At 33.4% G+C, this 19348-nt stretch overlaps 1 protein-coding gene across 2 annotated transcripts in view; it reads right to left on the minus strand.

The window, feature by feature from the left end:
* Window positions 1-19348, minus strand: part of LOC145241569 (uncharacterized) — a 60021-nt gene that overhangs the window by 18838 nt on the left and 21835 nt on the right. For both annotated transcript variants that reach the window (XM_080104640.1, XM_080104641.1), the window contains exons 4-8: window positions 15366-15471; window positions 12535-12618; window positions 10109-10210; window positions 9315-9455; window positions 3614-3832 (exon numbers count right to left, since the gene is read on the minus strand). In XM_080104640.1, coding sequence (XP_079960766.1) covers window positions 3614-3832; window positions 9315-9455; window positions 10109-10210; window positions 12535-12618; window positions 15366-15471 — 652 coding nt within the window. The remainder of the gene's footprint in view (window positions 1-3613; window positions 3833-9314; window positions 9456-10108; window positions 10211-12534; window positions 12619-15365; window positions 15472-19348) is intronic.

The following is a 19348-nucleotide window of genomic DNA, read 5'->3' on the forward strand; positions in this document are numbered from 1 at the left end:
ACCAAGACACAGTGCCACTTTCATGTAGGAGGCTTCTATCTGGGACATAATTTGATGGGGTGCTATGTAGGGAGTTGAGCAGCAAGATGTCTGTTCACATTACACTTAAACTTCTGCATGTTAGGGAAGCAGGAACCCGGAAGGGAATTCCAAAGTCTAGCAGTCTTAGGGAAGAAACAATTAGAGTAGAAGGATTGTCCTCATTCCATCAGCCATGACAGAGTAAAAGTCTTAAATAATTCTCATTTGTATTGTTAGTAATAAGGAGGGATCATGGCACAATGGATAAAAGTGCTAAGTTTAATCAGTTCTAAATGACAGATTTCTGCAGATTCAAAATTTAATTCTCAGCACAGGCAATACTAAGAATTTAATTACGAATCATCGTAACATTTTAGGACATTTTATATACAGACAGAGGATTGCATCGGCAGTGAGATACCTACTGGAGCGATAGAGTGATCCAACCACTTTTCCAGCAATCTTGGCAACAGATTTGAGACATGTGTTCCATTTAAGATCAGGAGTGACGGTCAGTCCCAGAAGCTTATCAAGACATGGGCTTCCCCAAGACGAGAGCCGTTCATTTCAGTTGGGGTCAGATGGGTGTCAGAGCAATTACGATGTCAAGAGAGACGGTTGGTTTGTAGAGACACATTAGTCTGTAGTTCCATACATAGCGACTACACGGACACAATGCTCAACACTTTCAGTTTGAGATACACTCAGTTATCACCCTTATTTCCAGTAGTTACATGTTTCAGTGCATAGGTGGCAATATCAACTTCCTCTTCAGTCTCTTTTTCTTTCTTTTTGCCCATGGCACACAACACTGACAGACATGCCTCACACATTCCAATATACAGTAGTGTTGCGACGATGAATCAGAATCAAAAAAAAATCCGAGCTTTTGGGGGCATCGGAAAAATGTGAGCCTATTTTCCGATATCGATTCCTTAAATTATCTTTTTGATTTGAATTTGGTTAAAGAAAAATCTTTCACTGCTTGTAGTAATAATAAAATATTTATTGACTTGAACTTCCAGTAAGACTAAAATCTCTAGATCACCTTATCACAAGTATTTTAACTTTTAAGAAAACATAAGCACATTTAAGATGTAATCGGGATAAAATAACACTTTTACAGTTAAATATTTAGAGGTTTTTAAAGAATCAGAATCAGGAATTTAGTACAGAATCGGGAAAAATATTGGAATCGTCCCATCACTAATACATAGTAATGATTTTGAAAAAAAATAAAATGACTTGGGTGCGATCAGCTACAATCAAAACCAAAACATTTAGCTCTCCATTCACAGTCTGCAAACAGACTCGGTAATGAAAAAAATACTGCAGCTAATACTGCCTACTGCCTTACATTGCAAAAATCATGAGCAAACAAACTCTACTATCACTGAATTAACTCTGTAACCATATGAATCAAAACATATCAATCTCAGTCCACTCATGATCGCAGAGATCAACAAACGCACACACAGAGCTTTATACACTTTCCACCAAAAAGTACTGTCTATATAAAGAAATGTAGAAATGTTTTGTTTTTTTTTACATCGTTTTAAATAAGATCTACGGTTGTAAATAAATTACCTCAGTATTTATTTTCATTAATTTATGTCAAACATGCAACACATTAAAATTAACCAGCCACCTTTTTCCCCTCATTGCACCACGTGCTCAAAATTATGAGAGAGAGAACCAGAAAGATCTTGGTCATTGTCAGCCTTTGCAGTGTTGCCATAAATTGCGGTATCGTCTACATAAATTTCTATGAATGATCTAAGAATGTGATTTGGAAGATCATTGATTAAGATGAAGAAGAGAGTTGAACCCAGGATGGAACCTTGATGGATGCCAGCATTGATACTATGAGTTTCTGATTCTTGCCTATTGACAACTACTGTTCTACGCTATCTCCTTAAATAATCGGAATTCTACCAAATCTACACCACTAATAATTACTACATGATCACCTTACATTAACCCTTATTCTTGAATGGCCTTCGGGCCTTGATAAGTGATTATTCCCTTATAAAACAAAAAAAATCTTGAGACTTTATATGATAGAACAAGAGCGAGCTATCCCCATGGATTAAAGAGTTTCACCACAATAGTAAAGATTAGGCACCGAAATATAAATTTTAGACGACAATGCAGAAAATGTTTCTTATCAAAGCTTGAAGGCCACTTGAGGATAAGAGTTAATGAATGTTAAGGTGGTTGTTTAGTGATCATTAATAGTGTAGATTGGATACAATTTGGATTATTTAATAGGACGGCTCAACAAGAACTTGTTTACATTGGACTTGAATGCTACTATATTGTAATCAGCCGGAAAGCAGACCAATAGAACAGTGTTCCACATGTGGGTAGTTCTAGGAAAAAAAGTTTTGTTCATGGAATCTGCATTTAGATAGCGAGTGAGGGAAATTGTTGATAGTGGTTGTAGTTAGTAGAGTTTTTTTTGTGGAAGGCGGAGCATAGATTAGCGTTCAATCGAGCACTTGCCTAGTAGAGAGCGATAGAGCAGAGACAGGTTCACAACGTCTCTTCTGTGGGAAAGAGTTGCAGGAAAGAGAAAAGGGCATCACCTACGAAGTTTCAAAACTGGTTTTGAACTTTATCAAGGCAAGACAAGGCGCGCTGTGCAACTTCTGCCCAGATGTGGCAATAGTACTCCATTTTAGGACGTATTTGATATCCAAATGACTGAGGACTCCTGATAAATTTGATATTCCCATGACACTGCTTACTTGAGGAATCCAGTTAAACTCACCTAGGTTGAATACCACTTTCAGTATGGTATGGTTATGCAACCTGGTCATGGACTGCTTAACGGTCATCCTAAGGCATCACAGATTGCTCAGTTTTTTGTTGTTTTTTTAATCTCTTTGCATGGGATTGCAATTAGAAAATTTATGGCTTACGTTAAATTTTACAAATTAAAACCATACATTATTATTAGGTTGGTGCAAAACTAATGTCGTTTTTTATCAGATATATACACATCAAAAAAGTGACGTTTTTGCACCACCCTAATATTTGAAGTAATCCGGGCTTCTGTTCACAGGGGAGATAACTCTTACAAATTAAATTTATGGCATTTAAAACAACACAACATAATTATTTGAAAAACTTTTACAAAATTAAAACCACATACAACATAATTGTTTGAAGTAATCCGGGCTTCTGTTCACAGGGGAGATAACTCTTACAAATTAAATTTATGGCATTTAAAACAACACAACATAATTATTTGAAAAACTTTTACAAAATTAAAACCACATACAACATAATTGTTTGAAGTAATCCGGGCTTCTGTTCACAGGGGAGATAACTCTTACAAATTAAATTTATGGCATTTAGAAATTAAAACCACACAACATAATTATTTGAAATTATCATGGCTTCTGTTGACAGGGGAGATAAGCTTTACAAATTAAAACCCTCATACAACATTGTTTGAAGTAATCCCCCCCCCAAAAAAAACCTTACTTTTATTATCTTAAGAATGGAGAAAAAAACTAATACCTCAGCATTTTGAAAGCTTTTTTTTTTTAATTGAAATGTTATAAAGTTAAAAAGACGGACTGACCTCCAAAACTTTGGTTCGTACGGATCCAATCATGTGTTCTAAGCATTGAGCAATGCCAACACCACCGCCACCGTTGACTGTATGCATCGTTACGGGAATCACTTTACCAAGATTGGAAAGCTGAGTAATGCAGAATTTATTACGTTTCGAAGAAGAATTGTTGGGATATGTCGGACCACTTGAAGCAATCAAAATCAAAGGGTTGCCAGGAAGTTTACGCTGAAAATAGAAATGATAAAATATTCTCAAAGCGAAAATCATGCAAATAGAAACACTTTGGAGATGAATTGGCCTGTCGCGCTTAAGTAGGAAATATGGTTTCATTATTTATGTATGAAAAATGAAAGCACGACAAATGACTGGTGCCGATTCTTTATCGCATGTCATTCGAGCAACCTTAGATTCTTATCTAAAAAAAAAAGCAATCGATTTAAATTTAAACGAACAGCCATGCTGGTTTTTTGTTTTTTTTGTTAAAATTTTTTGTAAAACTAAATTTTTTTTTTTTAGATTTAAGAAAAATATTTTAAAAAAGCTCCAGAACTTAAACTTAAGCACAAAACATTTGAATACGAATTTCGATACTTGTGTAGATTCGTGATTTTTTTAAATAACGCATTTCAGGCAAAAACATTATATACTTACACATCATGTGGAAATTAATATAAATTCTAAAAATTACAAAACTGATCCAGTGAAATATGTGCTAGAAGTATTTATAACCAAAAAAGTCATCCACAATTACGTTTTGTTTAAAAATGGCAGACTCTTAATTTAACTAAATTTAAATCAAGGGAGATAAATAAGTTTGTCATACTGAATTTGTAATTATTTTTCTATCAGACAATTTTTTTTGGAATTTTTGGAATTTATACTAAACTAGCCTGGATGCCCGGCATTGCCTGGGTGTTTGGAGGTGTGTGTTGAGCCACAAAAAAAAAAAAAAAAAAAAAAAAAAAAAAAAAAGTGATAGTAGGCAGGCAGGATCGAACCTGCACTACAAAGGAGGTACAGAACGTGAAAAAAAAAAAAAAACCCTAACGTGTTTGCTGTTGCTACCATCGCCAAATCGGAAGTGATGAATGTTTAAATTAAGGCTAGTCAATCAAAAAGAGGGAATGAATTTTGAAAATATCGGCGAAAAAAGCGACTCCTCCCTGTAGAAAAGTGTCCAGTTGAGGGTAAAAGAATTAGTTTTTTAAGCCAATTTTTCGATATTTGTCATCCAAGGGGTTGAGCTTTAAAACGATACCAATCTCGTGAAAATCTGTCGCTTCTGTCAAAAGTTTTTGCAAGACATTAAAACATACATACATACATTTAAACAGGGAGGTGAGATCTATTTATAAACTAGCGAGGGGTACCCGGCGTTGTCCGGGTGTTTGGAGGTGTGTGTGGAAACTCCGGGAGTGAGGGGTTAAAAAAAAAAATGTTTTGATAGGTAAGTATGAGGATCGAACCCGAACACTTGAGACAAAGTTGTAAATTAAAGTGTGAAAAAAAAAAAAGTGCAACATTAACGATTGCCCCACCGCGAGATGCTAACGGAAACATGTTTGAATTTATTTAATAACTTGGATTTGGCAAGTGCCCGTTTTAATGAGTTAATGAGGTCAAGTTTGACTGCGGGATAGTATTTCATTTACTGCGGGAACGCTTCCCAAGATGTTATAGGAAAAAGACTAACCCACATGCGGCGAGCGACAAATGTTGAATATTTATCTTCCCAAAGTCGAGCAAATTAAATAGACAGGCGAGCTTCGTTGTTAACTCCGAGATATGATTTATATGTGATATAAAAAGTTTTAAAAAGTTGTTAGGCGACCGACCGCTTCTCTGAAAAAAGCCTTTTGTAGACATACAGAAAAAGTGAACACATACATTTTCGCGTTGCCCGGGTGTTTGTAGGTGTGTGTATGGGGGGGGGGATAAGTAATAACCCTAAAACGATGTTAAAAAAATCGGAAAAACAAACAAAAAAAAAAAAAAATAACCCCGCTGTGTATCGGGGGAGGGGGGGGGAAAGTAGACTAAAGAATAAGCGAAGTAAAAAGAAAAAAGAAAGAAACGTTGTCCGCGTGTCTAAAGATGTAAAAGAAAGAAAAAAAATGGTTTTGGTCGTGAGGTTGGATTGAACCCGGAACGCAGAGGAGAAACTAACTCCAACCACTTAACTGTCTAGGCTAAGAGTAAGAGGAATTGATTATAGTGTTAAAATAAGGGTTATAAAGCGAGTGAAAGAGGTTTGATTGACAGATAGCCACTAAATGAGGTCACCGTGGGAGCATTACGAGATGACGTAGCAGTATTTTATTTTTTATTAAATTACGTATTTCATTTCCTGTCTAGACATCTCTATCTGTCTCTCTATCTCACTTCGTCTTCCTTACTCTAAAGACTGGAAAATGGCGTCTGGCTGTTTTTGTTTTTTTTTTTAAACTTCGATCGTTAATATTTTTTGTAAGCGTATTTTTTTTTACTTCACATTTTTGGCTTGTTATTTTTTGTTTAACTATCGTATCTAACTATTTTGAATGTGCTAATAACTTTGGTAACGTTGCCATAGCATAGAAGTTCATAGTTTAGTTTGTGTAAGGGTTAAATTTTTTTTTTTACTGATAACATGTTTTTTTAAATTCAGACTGCCATTAGAGCTGGCTGACGTCAAGATCACGTGACATGACTCAGTGGGTTTTAAATACAAGTTGACCCAAAATAAATGGCCCCGTGTATACTTTATGTAGAAGAGTTGGTGCCCGTATTTTTGGGGGCAGTTATAAATCGATTTAAAAATATGTAATGTTTAACATTAAAATATCACTTTTTTGGGGACCCCCCTTCCCTGCAGAAAATCGATCAGTTGACGCACTTCTGATGGTCACAAACATACATACATTTTCGCTTTTATATATATAGATTTGCCATAAGATGTAATTACATAATGTTTTCACCTGAAATACGTTTGTGTAAAATGTAAACAAGCACCCAACTTTTTTTAGACGTATTCAAGCATCTATAGATGAGGTTATGTTTGTCAATTGATCACCTTTTTTTTTTTTTACATAGGAATCACCACTTATCAAGGCTTGGAGGCCACTCAAGGATAAAGATTAATGAACGTATGGTAGTCAATGGAACAAGATCATAGTAATCGTTAGTAGTGGAAATTTGTTAAATTGGATTACTTAAGAGGACCGTTCATCAAAAATTTGTTTACCTTAGACTTGAAAACTACCAAATTGTAGTCAGCTGGAAAGCAGGCAAACAAAAGAACCTTTGTTCATGGAATCTACATTTAGGTTTAGGCACAGATAAAGAGTGGGGGAAATTATTGATAGTGGGTTCAGCTAGACGAGTGTTTTTCATGAAAGTCAGGCAAGAGGGAACCATAGATTGGAGCTAAGACGAGCACTTGCCATGAAAATAATGATAATCATTTACATCGATGCCAGACAGGGATCAGAAGCATTGATGTAAAGATAGAAGCTTGGTTTTAGAAGTATTAAAAGTAACGTCTTTCCCCATTGTACCACGTGCTCAAGATCAGAGGAGAGAAAATCGGAGAGAACTTGGTTATTTATGGCCTTTGATGTTGCCATAGCTGGTAGTGTAACCAGTATGTCTACGAATGATCTTAGGATGTTATTTAGAAGATCATTGATGTAGATGAGGAGAGAGTTGGACCCAAGATGGACCCCTGCATTAATACTGTGAGCTCCTGATTTCTGTCCATTGAAATATGAAATAGCATTCTGGTAGGTGGGTCACACTTTTGTACAAGATTTTCCGATATATTCACACACCACACACCTCTATAAGATGCCCAGTTGGTCCGTCACGTTAATTTAAATATAAATTTATTTTTTAGTTGTCCAAACATCTCTCGAAGCTTTGTCCATTAGTCCATGACGACTTCCAGTCTTTCTGTTCGGTCACCACAGATCAAATCAATTTTAAAATTGGAAAGAAGGTAAATGGGGAAGAAAAAAAATTAAATCTAAATGCATAGATTTAATTGTTAAAATTATTTTTGATAATGAATTTCAAATTTGAATAATTTTACGTTTCTGAATTTTTGAGATGAGGATTGGTTATTCGTATTATTTGAATTCATCGGACTACTGATGTCATCTTGAATGTCATTCTCACAACGTTTCGGTCGATTTAACCTCCAACCTTCTTTAGGTGTATCTAGTCAAGCTCGGGAATTTGGACAGAATTTCCAACGGAACCCTTTATTTACTTCACGGAGGGAGCATGCTCTCATTCCATCAACCATGACTGGATAGAGGTCCTAAGTAATTCACAATTGTATTTTTTGATCGCCTACACTGAGAATTGAACCTTCAACCTTCAGGACAATATCACTTTTTACAATTGATTTTTCCCAAGTATTCTAACCACTGCGCCACGGGACGAGAGTTCAATAGAAACATTCCTCAGTTCAACAAGATACACTTGAAAAAGGTCGGAGGTTACATCGACTGAAACTTTGTGAAAATGACACTCAAGTAGACTGCTGAATCTAATCCAAATAATACGAATTGAATAATTTAGTTTAAAATAACCAGTTTTATGCCGATTCTAAACAAGATAGACGTTGGAATGTTTGTTTTTTTTGTTTTTTTTTACTGGATTCAAATGAAAAAACAAAAATAGGTTCTTATTTAGAATTTGATTAAAAAAAAATACAATTTTATGTTGCACGTACTTGTCACAGAATAAAACTGTCATATTCCAAAAATCATGTAAATGATCAGGTATTTTTTTTTTAAATACAAAAAAATCAAATTTTATGACAAGCAAGAATGGGTTGGTTGGTTGGTTGTTTCTGTTTTACGGCATATCAATCCTTTTCGGGTTATTTAATGCCGAAGCAAGAATGGGAGAGCCAGGATTCGCCATGTTTTTTAGAATATGTTAATATTCAAGAGTGGACAACTCAATTCAATTACAGAGATTTTGTTTGTATTCAAAATAATTAAAACTTTGTTTCGCTAAAAATCATAAACTTTTATTTTCTTTGTTAAAAAAAATATTTATCAATCTACGTAATTTTTGGAATATGACATCTTTGTTCCAAGAAGAGTATGTGCATCATAAAGATTTTTCTGTATTTTTTATTTTTAATTTGGAGTAATTCTAAATAAGCACCAAAGCGTCAAAATAATAAACAGTAAACGTTACTAAAAGATGACGTAAAAAAAATAAATGGTAAATGTTATTAAAAACCAATGTCAAAAAAAATAAACGGTAAATGTTATTAAAAACCAATGTCAAAAAAATAAACGGTAAATGTTATTAAAAACCAATGTCAAAAAAATAAACGGTAAATGTTATTAAAAACCAATGTCAAAAAAATAAACGGTAAATGTTATTAAAAACCAATGTCAAAAAAAATAAACGGTAAATGTTATTAAAAACCAATGTCAAAAAAAATAAACGGTAAATGTTATTAAAAACCAATGTCAAAAAAAATAAACGGTAAATGTTATTAAAAACCAATGTCAAAAAAATAAACGGTAAATGTTATTAAAAACCAATGTCAAAAAAATAAACGGTAAATGTTATTAAAAACCAATGTCAAAAAAATAAACGGTAAATGTTATTAAAAACCAATGTCAAAAAAATAAACGGTAAATGTTATTAAAAACCAATGTAAAAAAAATAAACGGTAAATGTTATTAAAAGACAAACTCACTGGTTTCTGTTGACTGAGAGTGTTATATACAGGATCCCAAGGTCTTTTAAGTAACATATTGAGCGCATCAACAGAGGGCGTAGAACCCTGTCTTTTGGCAGACGCCGATTGGGCGATCATTCGATCTATTAAAGAAGGAATCTGGAAGGAAAAAAAAAAAAAAATTAATTCAAAAAAAGTTATTAAAAAAAAATAAATCAAGAATGTTAATATTTACTGGCAACAGATCGAATGACACATCGGCCAGAGTAACGTACCAAATCATACCACCATGTTTTTATTTTTTATTGATGCATTTTTTTTATACCCATTAGTGTTCGGATGATTAATTGAAATCAGAAATAAAAAAAATCAGAACTATTTTCCAATGCCCAAAACGATGCTTTTCAGCATTTTTATTTCTTTATTTTTGTTTAAAACTTAGAAGCTAGTGTCCCAACTTACAAACAGAGCTGAAAGGGAAAAAATAATGAAATACCAATGTCTTACGTACGAAATGAAAATACACCCGAATCTTAGGAAGATCACCATTCCAGTAATTATAGAAGCAACAAGACACATAAAAAATAAATTTCAAAAACTGTCTAGCAAATATAACCATTAAATCAAAAGCAAGGGAGATATAATTGTACTTAAAGAGACAGTTACAATCTTTAAAAAAGATCTAGCGTTCAGGAATGCATGAGAAAGTGGGTAAATGTCTGACATCAGGTAGGATGTCCCATCCCCAGCTCGAACAAAATAAGGAAATTAAAAAAAAATTAAAAACAAAAAAAGGGATAAATATACTTTACCTTTGCTCTGAGTGTCTGCAAAACATCTAAATATGCAGCAAGTAAATGCCGAGGTAAGTTTTCCATGAGAACATGATGCAACCACTGCGTGAGTTTCACATCCTAAAAAAAAAAAAAAAAAATTAAAAAAAAATTTTTTTTAAAAAAAGTGAAAAGATAAAAAAAAAAAAAAATTCTTTTTATATTATTTGGATTCTTCGGACTACTGTTCTCATCTTTAGTGTCATTTTCACGTTTCGGTCGATGTAACCTCAAACCTTTTTTAGGTGTCAAACTCAGGAATCTTTCTGTCAAACTCAGGAATCTTTCTGTCAAACTCAGGAATCTTTCTGTCAAACTCAGGAATCTTTCTGTCAAACTCAGGAATCTTTCTGTCAAACTCAGGAATCTTTCTGTCAAACTCAGGAATCTTTCTGTCAAACTCAGGAATCTTTCTGTCAAACTCAGGAATCTTTCTGTCAAACTCAGGAATCTTTCTGTCAAACTCAGGAATCTGGACGGAATATTGAACAGAATCCTTTATTTACTTCACAGTAGTAGCATCCTTTCGTTCTACAAGTCATGACTGGATAGCGATCCTAAATAATTTACAATTGTATTTTTCGGTTGCTGACATGAAGAATATCATTTTTACAATTGCATACAAAACAAAGAACAATCGAATTTCGATTTATGCAATGCAAATACTTTAAAAGAAGGCTCATAACAAAGGCCGAGAGAGACAAACAGACAGAAAGTAAGAGTTGACATCAACCAATCAATGAAGACATTTCTGCTACATCCCGCACACCCCAATGCCAACACTTCGTCATTTCACGGCTGTCTGTCGATTTGTAAATAAAGCTAAGTTGTTTACATTATTCGTCTGCTGTCATATTGAAACTAACAGCATGTATATAATTTTTGCATGCGTTTGACAAAAGTGCGACTAGAAATTATACAAACATTACAAAAACATTAGACAACTGTTATCCAACTATACAACAGATGAAGCCGACCCAACCGGTCCAGGGTGAATACGTAAACGAGTACAAGTGTTTTAATTTTAATTTTCAAAAGAGAACAAAAAAAAAATTTTGCAAAATTGTTTTGGAATTAATATCAATCGTCCTGAGATGGGTATTCTTCTAGTCAGTTATAAAATCTTTTATAGAAAAAAAAAGTGCCAACTCAGGAAAGGAGTGGTTAGAGATTACGCAACCTTTGCCTTACAATTCAGCATATCATCCATCATTTCTGTAAGATGATTAGTTGGTCTTTGTTATTCCAACAGACGAACATGCAATTAGAAAAGGTTTCCAATTAAAATAGCACAAAAAGAAAAACGTGTTTAGAAATTATAAGTCCGTGTTAGATTTAATAAAATTCATGAGAAATTTTGATTTAGTTGTTTTACGGTATATCAACCTTTCTGGGATTGACCTTTATTCCTGATCTGAAATGGAACACATACATCAAATCTGTGACCAAGATCGTTCGAAGAATGATTAGATTATTCTACAGCTCCAGTAGGTATCTCACCACCGAGGCAATTCTCTATCTATATAAAAGCCATGTAGGTCTTAAAATGGAATACTGTTGTCACATTTGGGCAAGAGCTGCTTGTGGCGCCCTATCAAGCTTTGATTGTTCAAAACTGGCTTTGAAACCTAGTAGACGATACCCTTTTCTCTTCCATGCAACCTACTTCTTCAGAGAAGAGACTTTGTGAATCTGTCTCTGCCGTGACATGGCAAGTGCTTGTCTGACCTCCAATCTATGATCTCCCCTTGCCAAACTTTCACAAAGAAACACTCGACTAGCTACAATCATTATTAACAATTTTCTCCTCTCTAACCGTGTCTAAATCTAAACGCAGATTCTATGAACAAAGCTTCTTTCCTAGAATGGCCTGCATATAGAACATTATTCCACTAGCCTACTTCCAGGCTGATTACAAGATGGTAGCCTTCAAGTCTAATATAAACAAGTTCATGTTGAACTGTCCTATTAAATAATCCAAATTCTACCCAATCTACACTATTAATGATTACTAAACCAACACCTTACATTCATTAACCCTTATCCACAAGTAGCCTCCAGGCCTTGATAATTGGTGACTCTCTTGTAAAAAAAAAAAAAAAAAAAATCTTAACGCCAAATCCAGTAATTTGAAAAAAGTTTTATGCTTTAAGTTGTTTATATCGTCAAATATTTATTCATGGTGTTTGATTTGGTTTGGTTGCTTTGTAGAGGAAAACTGTTTTTGTTTCTGGCTTGCAGAACATGATTGAGTTTTGCACAAAGAATAAAAACAAAAAGAAAACAATAACATCACTGTTTGGTGTGTTTTAAGTCAGGAAGCCAGTATCTCAAACAGCCTGATCTGGTTGCACCAGAAATCGTGAGAAGAAAATTTGCATGACAGAAAAAAAAAATTGTCTTACCCAAGATTCACTCGCTAAAGCTTGTCGCACGCGTTTTGCTGATTTATCAACGTGGATCCGTCTCATCACGGGTTCATTATTACTCTACGGAAGAAGAAACAATAGAGAAAACGAATAGAATATTTAGTGATTTTTCAGCCCGGCGTTGTCCGGGTGTTTGGAGGTGTATGTTGTGTTAAAAAAAAAAAAAAAAAAAAGAGTAGTAGTAGGAAGGCAGGCTCGAACCCGTACCACAAAGGAGGAAAAGAACGGGAAAAAACGTAACGTCTTTGCTGTTACGACCACTACCAAACCGGAAGTGACGTACGTTTAAATTAAGGCTAGATAATCGAAAAGAGGGGATGACTTTCGAAAATATCAACGAAAAAAGCGCCCCCCCCCAGTAGAAAAGTGCACAGTTGAGGGTGAAGAAATTAATGTTTTTAGCCAATTTTTCGGTATTTGCTGTCTGAAGGGTCGAGCTTCAAAACGATACTGATCTTGTGAAAATCTGTCGCTTCTGTCAAAAGTTTTAGGCAGACATGCAAACATACATAGATTTATATATTGATAGCTCAAATTTTCGACCCCAACCAATTAAAAAGCTTGCCCTATCTCTGAATACCCTTTATGTCAAATTTCAAATGTTTAGACCAGAAATTGTCTGAGTAATTTGGTAGAGACCGTAGAGGTCAATTTTTTAACTATGACCCTTTAACTTTTATTGTTTTGGGCTCAAATCAAGTTATTAAGTTAGATCCATGTCCAAGGAACCTATATCTAAAATTTCAAGTGTTTAGACCCAAAATTAGCAGAGGAGTTTGGTAGAGTTCTCAAAGGTCAAATCGTTGAACTTTGACCCCTTAACAGACAAATTTCTGGTCAAAAACGGATTGCAAAGATTTTCCCAAATCTCCATACCCTGTATATCAAATTTCGAGTTTGTAGACCGAAAATTGACAGAGTTATTGCGTAGGGAAATGTACATAGACAGACACTTTCACTTTTATAGATTGTATAAAGAATGGATTGCATTATATCGAAAGCTTTCAAATGAGTTTCAAAAAGAATCTAAACTTGAAAGATATATTGATGAGAAAAGAAAATGTAATAACATTAAATTTTTTTTAATTTTAAAAATTGAATAAAAAAAAGTTGTTTTTAAATTAAAAATAAAAAAATATAAAAAATAAAAAAATATAAAAAATAAAAAAATATAAAAAATAAAAAAATATTAAAAATAAAAAAATATTAAAAATAAAAAAATATTAAAAATAAAAAAAATATTAAAAATAAAAAAATATTAAAAATAAAAAAATATTAAAAATAAAAAAATATTAAAAATAAAAAAATATTAAAAATAAAAAAATATTAAAAATAAAAAATATTGAAAATAAAAAATATTAAAAATAAAAAATATTAAAAATAAAAAATATTAAAAATAAAACAAATATTAAAAATAAAAAAATATTAAAAATAAAAAATATTAAAAATAAAAAATATTAAAAATAAAAAATATTAAAAATAAAAAAATATTAAAAATTAAAAAATATTAAAAATTAAAAAAATTAAAAATTAAAAATTAAAAAAATTAAAAAAAATTAAAAATTAAAAAAAATTAAAAATTAAAAAAAATGAAAAAATATTAAAAATTAAAAAATATTAAAAATAAAAAAAAATTAAAAAAAAAAAACAGGTGAAGCATGCATGAGTGCACAGCGAACGAGGCATAAAAAAATGACTAAGTTCAGCATTATTAATGTTGAAATATATGCATAGAACATAACAAACTAAATAGAATTTTTCTACTAAAACCCGATTTTCACAGCTGGTGAATTCCAAAAATGCAATTTGAACGTGAGTATACTTTAGAAGAATGATATGCAATAAAATTTTGTTTTAAACTTGAAAATAATGCCACCGAAACGTATGCGTCAGACAGCTTTTGGACTACCTTGCATGAATCGAGCATGAGTTTTTGAATGGCATAAGAGATTCAAGGAAGGCAGGGAGTCTGTGAAGAACCATGAGACATGTAAGAGGAGTAAGGAAGTCAGAACACTAGAGTTGACAGGCCAAATAAAGAATTTCACGGATAAGGACCGTTGTGTGTTTATAGACAATAAGTGCACGGTTGGATGTTAGTGTGGGACTGTACGCACAATTATTCACGAGGAACTGCAGATGTGGAAGATTTGTGCGAATGTACCAGTCCACAATTTCATCCTTGTCACAGACTATTTGATTAAGATGGGCATCAAGATAGTTCCTCACCTCCCCCTCATTATAGTCCACACATTGGTTATTCCCTAAGCTCAAGCTCAAGGAAAACACAATCATTTGTGAGGAACTAAAGATGCAGAAGATTTGCGCAAAGATTGTCCCAAGAGTGCTCAGAGACGATCACAGACTATTTGACCAAGACGAGCATCAAGGCAGTTTCTCACCCTCCCTATAGTCCAGACCTTGTTTCCTGTGACTTTTGGTTATTCCTTAAGTTGTCGTTATAAGACAATTAAGATGAAAGAGGCTGTAATGGGGGTCATTGAAACGCTCACACAAGAGGACTTCAACGAGGCCTTCCAGAAGTTGTTGGAACAGTACAATAAGTGCATTGCAGTCGGAGGAGATTACTTCGAAGGGGACTAGAGTTTCATGTGTGTACTACCAATAAAAGTGCCCATACGAAAAAAGTCTGGAAACTTATTGAAGGCATCTAATATATTCAACACCCTGTCATTTATACACATTAACACTATATTTAGATCACAAAAACATTCTACTAACTATATTAAGAGTTGATACAGAATCGTTTACACAGAAATTGATCAGAAAAAAAAAGATGAACTTACACCATCAAATGCCAATCTCGCCAACCTATCAACATGGAGGGCCTTCATCACTTTGTTATAAAGCCGTTTCTGCTGAACAGTCCAACCTGCCCTGGAATGAAGGAAACTGAAAGGAAAATTTGATATATTAAAAAAAATAGAAAAGTTTTGTTGTAAATATTAGCACTACATTTTATCGAATGTAGAGACGACTCGAGATACTTTTTTAATTATATTTTTACAATGCAAGCTCAACATTTTGAAAAAGATGTTTTCAAAGCAAATAAATATTAACTCCCTGAAACTTTGAAAATTAAACTAATAAAAACTTGGAATCTTGTACAGAATTCCTCTTATATTAAAAAAACAAAAATGAATGAAAATTTGTACAATGTATGCACCCATGATGAAACCAAAATATAATATTCCAAAAATCATGTAAATTAATCAAGTTTTATTTTATATAAATAAAATAATTTTTAGATGATTAATGGGAATTCGTAGAAATTACAAAATTCTTGCAAGTTCGAATTATAGTTGAGTTATCTCCCTTGTTTCTTTGAGATTATTTTAAAGACAACAACACAATACAGTTATACGCCAACTCCCAGCCTTCGCCCAGGTAGTATCTGTTCTGTAATTCGTCCTTGGCCAATGTCGGGGAAACCCTTCATACTGTGACAATTACTATTTATTTGGAAACTACCAGAATGGCCCTTTTTTGGGAGAGCTGGTTTTCCCCCCCATTAAAAAACGATCTTCTGCCTAATTTGCTTTCATGGGGAAACAAATAAATAAAACACAATACAGTCATTTCTATCGAACCCATAAAATTTGATTCTATTATTTAAAAATAAAGTTACATTTACCTGATTTTTGGAATACAATATTTTCTTTCAATCAGAGGTAAGTGCATCATACTGATATTTTTTCTTCCGTTTTTTAACAACGGGGGAATTCTGGACAAGAACCACAACCGATGAAAAAAAACAAAAAAAAAAAAAACAAAGCAGAATTGCATATTTTCTTTGGAGAGCTTCATCACATGATTGAAAACAGAATTTCTGTCATGGGTTGCATAGCGGCTGTCGCGTGGTGTCAGCACATGCGAATAAGCAGATTATACTGAAATATTTGAAAACACATTTTCAGAGTTCAATTTTTTTAGTTTTTTTAAGAATGTTTTACCGTTTTCCCACATACGGCGCCTAGTATTACCAAATAGTCAACCTTTTGTCAATGGCCCAACAAAACAATGCTTAACAGTGGTAATCTAACGAGAACTGGTGTCAATGTGATCATGCTACTCAGCGATATCAGACATGAATTCATTAAACCAGTTCTTTATGATGGAATAAAGCAGAACTATGGAGACACATGATGGGACGAGGCAGGGCCATGGCAAGATGTAAGCCAGGGCAAGACACAGGTTGAAACAAGACAAGACACGGGCTGGGTCAGGACCAGAGTAAGATGCGGGCAGGGCTAGGTGTGTAAGAAACTGCGTGAAAAATATTGAATAATTCGACCCTCTATCTTTCCAAGCTTATAACTACTCAAAAAATGTAATTCAAACCCTAACGTTTTTTCAATTAAAGGAGCAAGGACCAAGGTTTCATTTTTAAAAAAATAAAAATAAAAATACAAACGTGGTTTAAAAAAAAAAGGTTTTAAACCTCGAACTTTACAGGTAAATTTCCAAAAAACTGTTTGTTTTTTTTTAAATTAGAATATATTATTTATTGATCTTTTATCTTCAATTTGTGATACATAAAACTTTGGCACATAAATTAATTATTTACTTTTTAATAGACATTTCAAAATAGGGGGGCATGAATTTAAAAAAAAAAAAAACGTTTGTCTAAAATATAATATTCGGTTTATTGGAAAGAGCATAAAATTTCACATTGACCCTGAAAATATCATAAAAATAGAATCAATAAAAAAATTTTGATAGATTTTTAAAGTTTAAAAATTGAAAAATACTGAACTCGTAAAATTCAATTAATTTCATTACTGTTTTTTTTTTAAATAAAAAAAAATATTTCTATTACTTTTTATACAACTTTAATAGTTTATTTTGGAAGTATAATTTTAAAAGAAAATAAACAACCCACTTTTAAAAGAGAAATTACAAGTTTTTTTATATTTTATTCGCAGTTTCGTGTTAGGGGTGTCAAAAATTCCTACAAAAATTCTGATACACCTAGGGCAGGGCCAGAGTAAGACGTGGGCAGGACTAGGGGAAGATGCAAGCCAGGGCAAAAGGCGGAACCAAAGCAAGACGTGGAGCCAGGGTAAAATGCGAGGTAAAAGCAAGATGCAGGACGAGATAAGGCCTGGGCAAGATACAGGCCGGGGCAGGGACTGAGTAAGACGGAGTGCAACATAGTCAATCCTTTTCAACAGTTTCATTACATTTTAACGTTCGAACCCAATATGTATCTGAGACAGTTAAAAAAGAAAAAAAAAAACCCAAAGAAATTCCACTCAGTTTTTTCAGTTGGAATGAAACGCATTTTTTGATGGTTCTTCCAAAATAATGCAGTGCCTCTCGTTTTAAAAGTGTCTTCGTTTATAAAATAAAATACACATCAGGTGCGCTTGAAAGCCAAATCACAACACAATATTAGGAAAATAAACAAATATTTTACTCGTTTGAAATTTATAATTTAAATATATTTCGGAGTCAAACTCCATCCTCAGTATTTTGTACATCGTTTTTCTTTCTTTCTTTTCTTCTTTCTTGCCATTTTGTAAAGTTGGAGAAAGAAAAATCAGTAAAGATCCGTGTGCTGTCTCTCAGCAGTTGTATTTTTAAATGCCAGAACGGTGTGTTGGCAGTTGGCAATGGGAGATTAACGTCAGGAGTGTAAGTTCCTTTATAAAGGCGTTGATTTAATTTGAATAAATTACGCATCAGGTGCGCTTGAAATCCAAATCACAATGCAATATTATGAATATTTTACTTGTTTGAAATGGCAAGAAAAAAGAAAAATGCACAAATACTGAGGATAGAGTTTGACTCCAAAATATATTCAAATCATAAATTTCAAACGAGTAAAATATTTATTTTCATAATATTGTGTTGTGATTTGGCTTTCAAGTGCATTTGATGCGTATTTTATTTTATTCAAATTAAATCAACGCCTCCATAACGAACTCACACCCCTGACGTTAATCTCTTAGGTTATGTCGTATGCCACATACTTAAGTCTTTCGCCACACTGGTCAAACATTCATCTTCCCCGTCACACAGTTTCTTTTCCAGTCCCCACCACGCGGTACATTTTTTTCTTACCCTTCTCTTCTTTCACTGTGACACGTCACTTTGCAGACTGGCTTGGTTATTTGTATATGTGTTATGCAGCTACAGCTACTACCAACGCTAGTGGCTCTGTTGCAGGGGCTGGGCAAAACAGGGGATGGGGCAGGGCCACCTGTCTATCTATGTGAGCGCGAGTCACGAGATATACAAAGATAACAGAAGTGATGAGGATCAAGCTTTTGCAACCTATATAAAGTGAAATTGTTTGTGTGTGTGTGTACATTTCCCTACCAAATTACTCTGTCAATTTTCATTTTAATCGGTTTTCGGCCAGAAATTTGGCTGTGAAGAGGTCAAAGTTCAACAATTTAACCTTTGAAAACTCTACAAAACTCTTCCACCAATTTTGGGTCTAAACACTTGAAATTTTACATGTAGGTTCCTTGGACATGGATCAAACTTTGTAACTTAATTTGAGCCCAAAACAATAAATGTTAAGGGGTCAAAATTGAGGTCAAAGTTAAAAAAAAAAAATTGACCTTTCAGCTAATTTTTGGTCTAAACATTTTAAATTTTACATAAAGTATATTCAGACATAGGGCAATATTTTTAATCGTTTTTTTGGCCATAAATTTGGCTGCCAAGGGGTCAAAGTTCAAAAGATTTGACCTTTGCGGTCTCTAGCAAACTATTCAGCCAATTTTGGGTCTAAACATTTGAAATTTTATATAAAGCG

The sequence above is a fragment of the Euprymna scolopes genome, chromosome 20 (assembly GCF_053919585.1).
Source record: "Euprymna scolopes isolate OS-2025 chromosome 20, ASM5391958v1, whole genome shotgun sequence".
In the NCBI taxonomy this organism is placed as follows: domain Eukaryota; kingdom Metazoa; phylum Mollusca; class Cephalopoda; order Sepiida; family Sepiolidae; genus Euprymna; species Euprymna scolopes.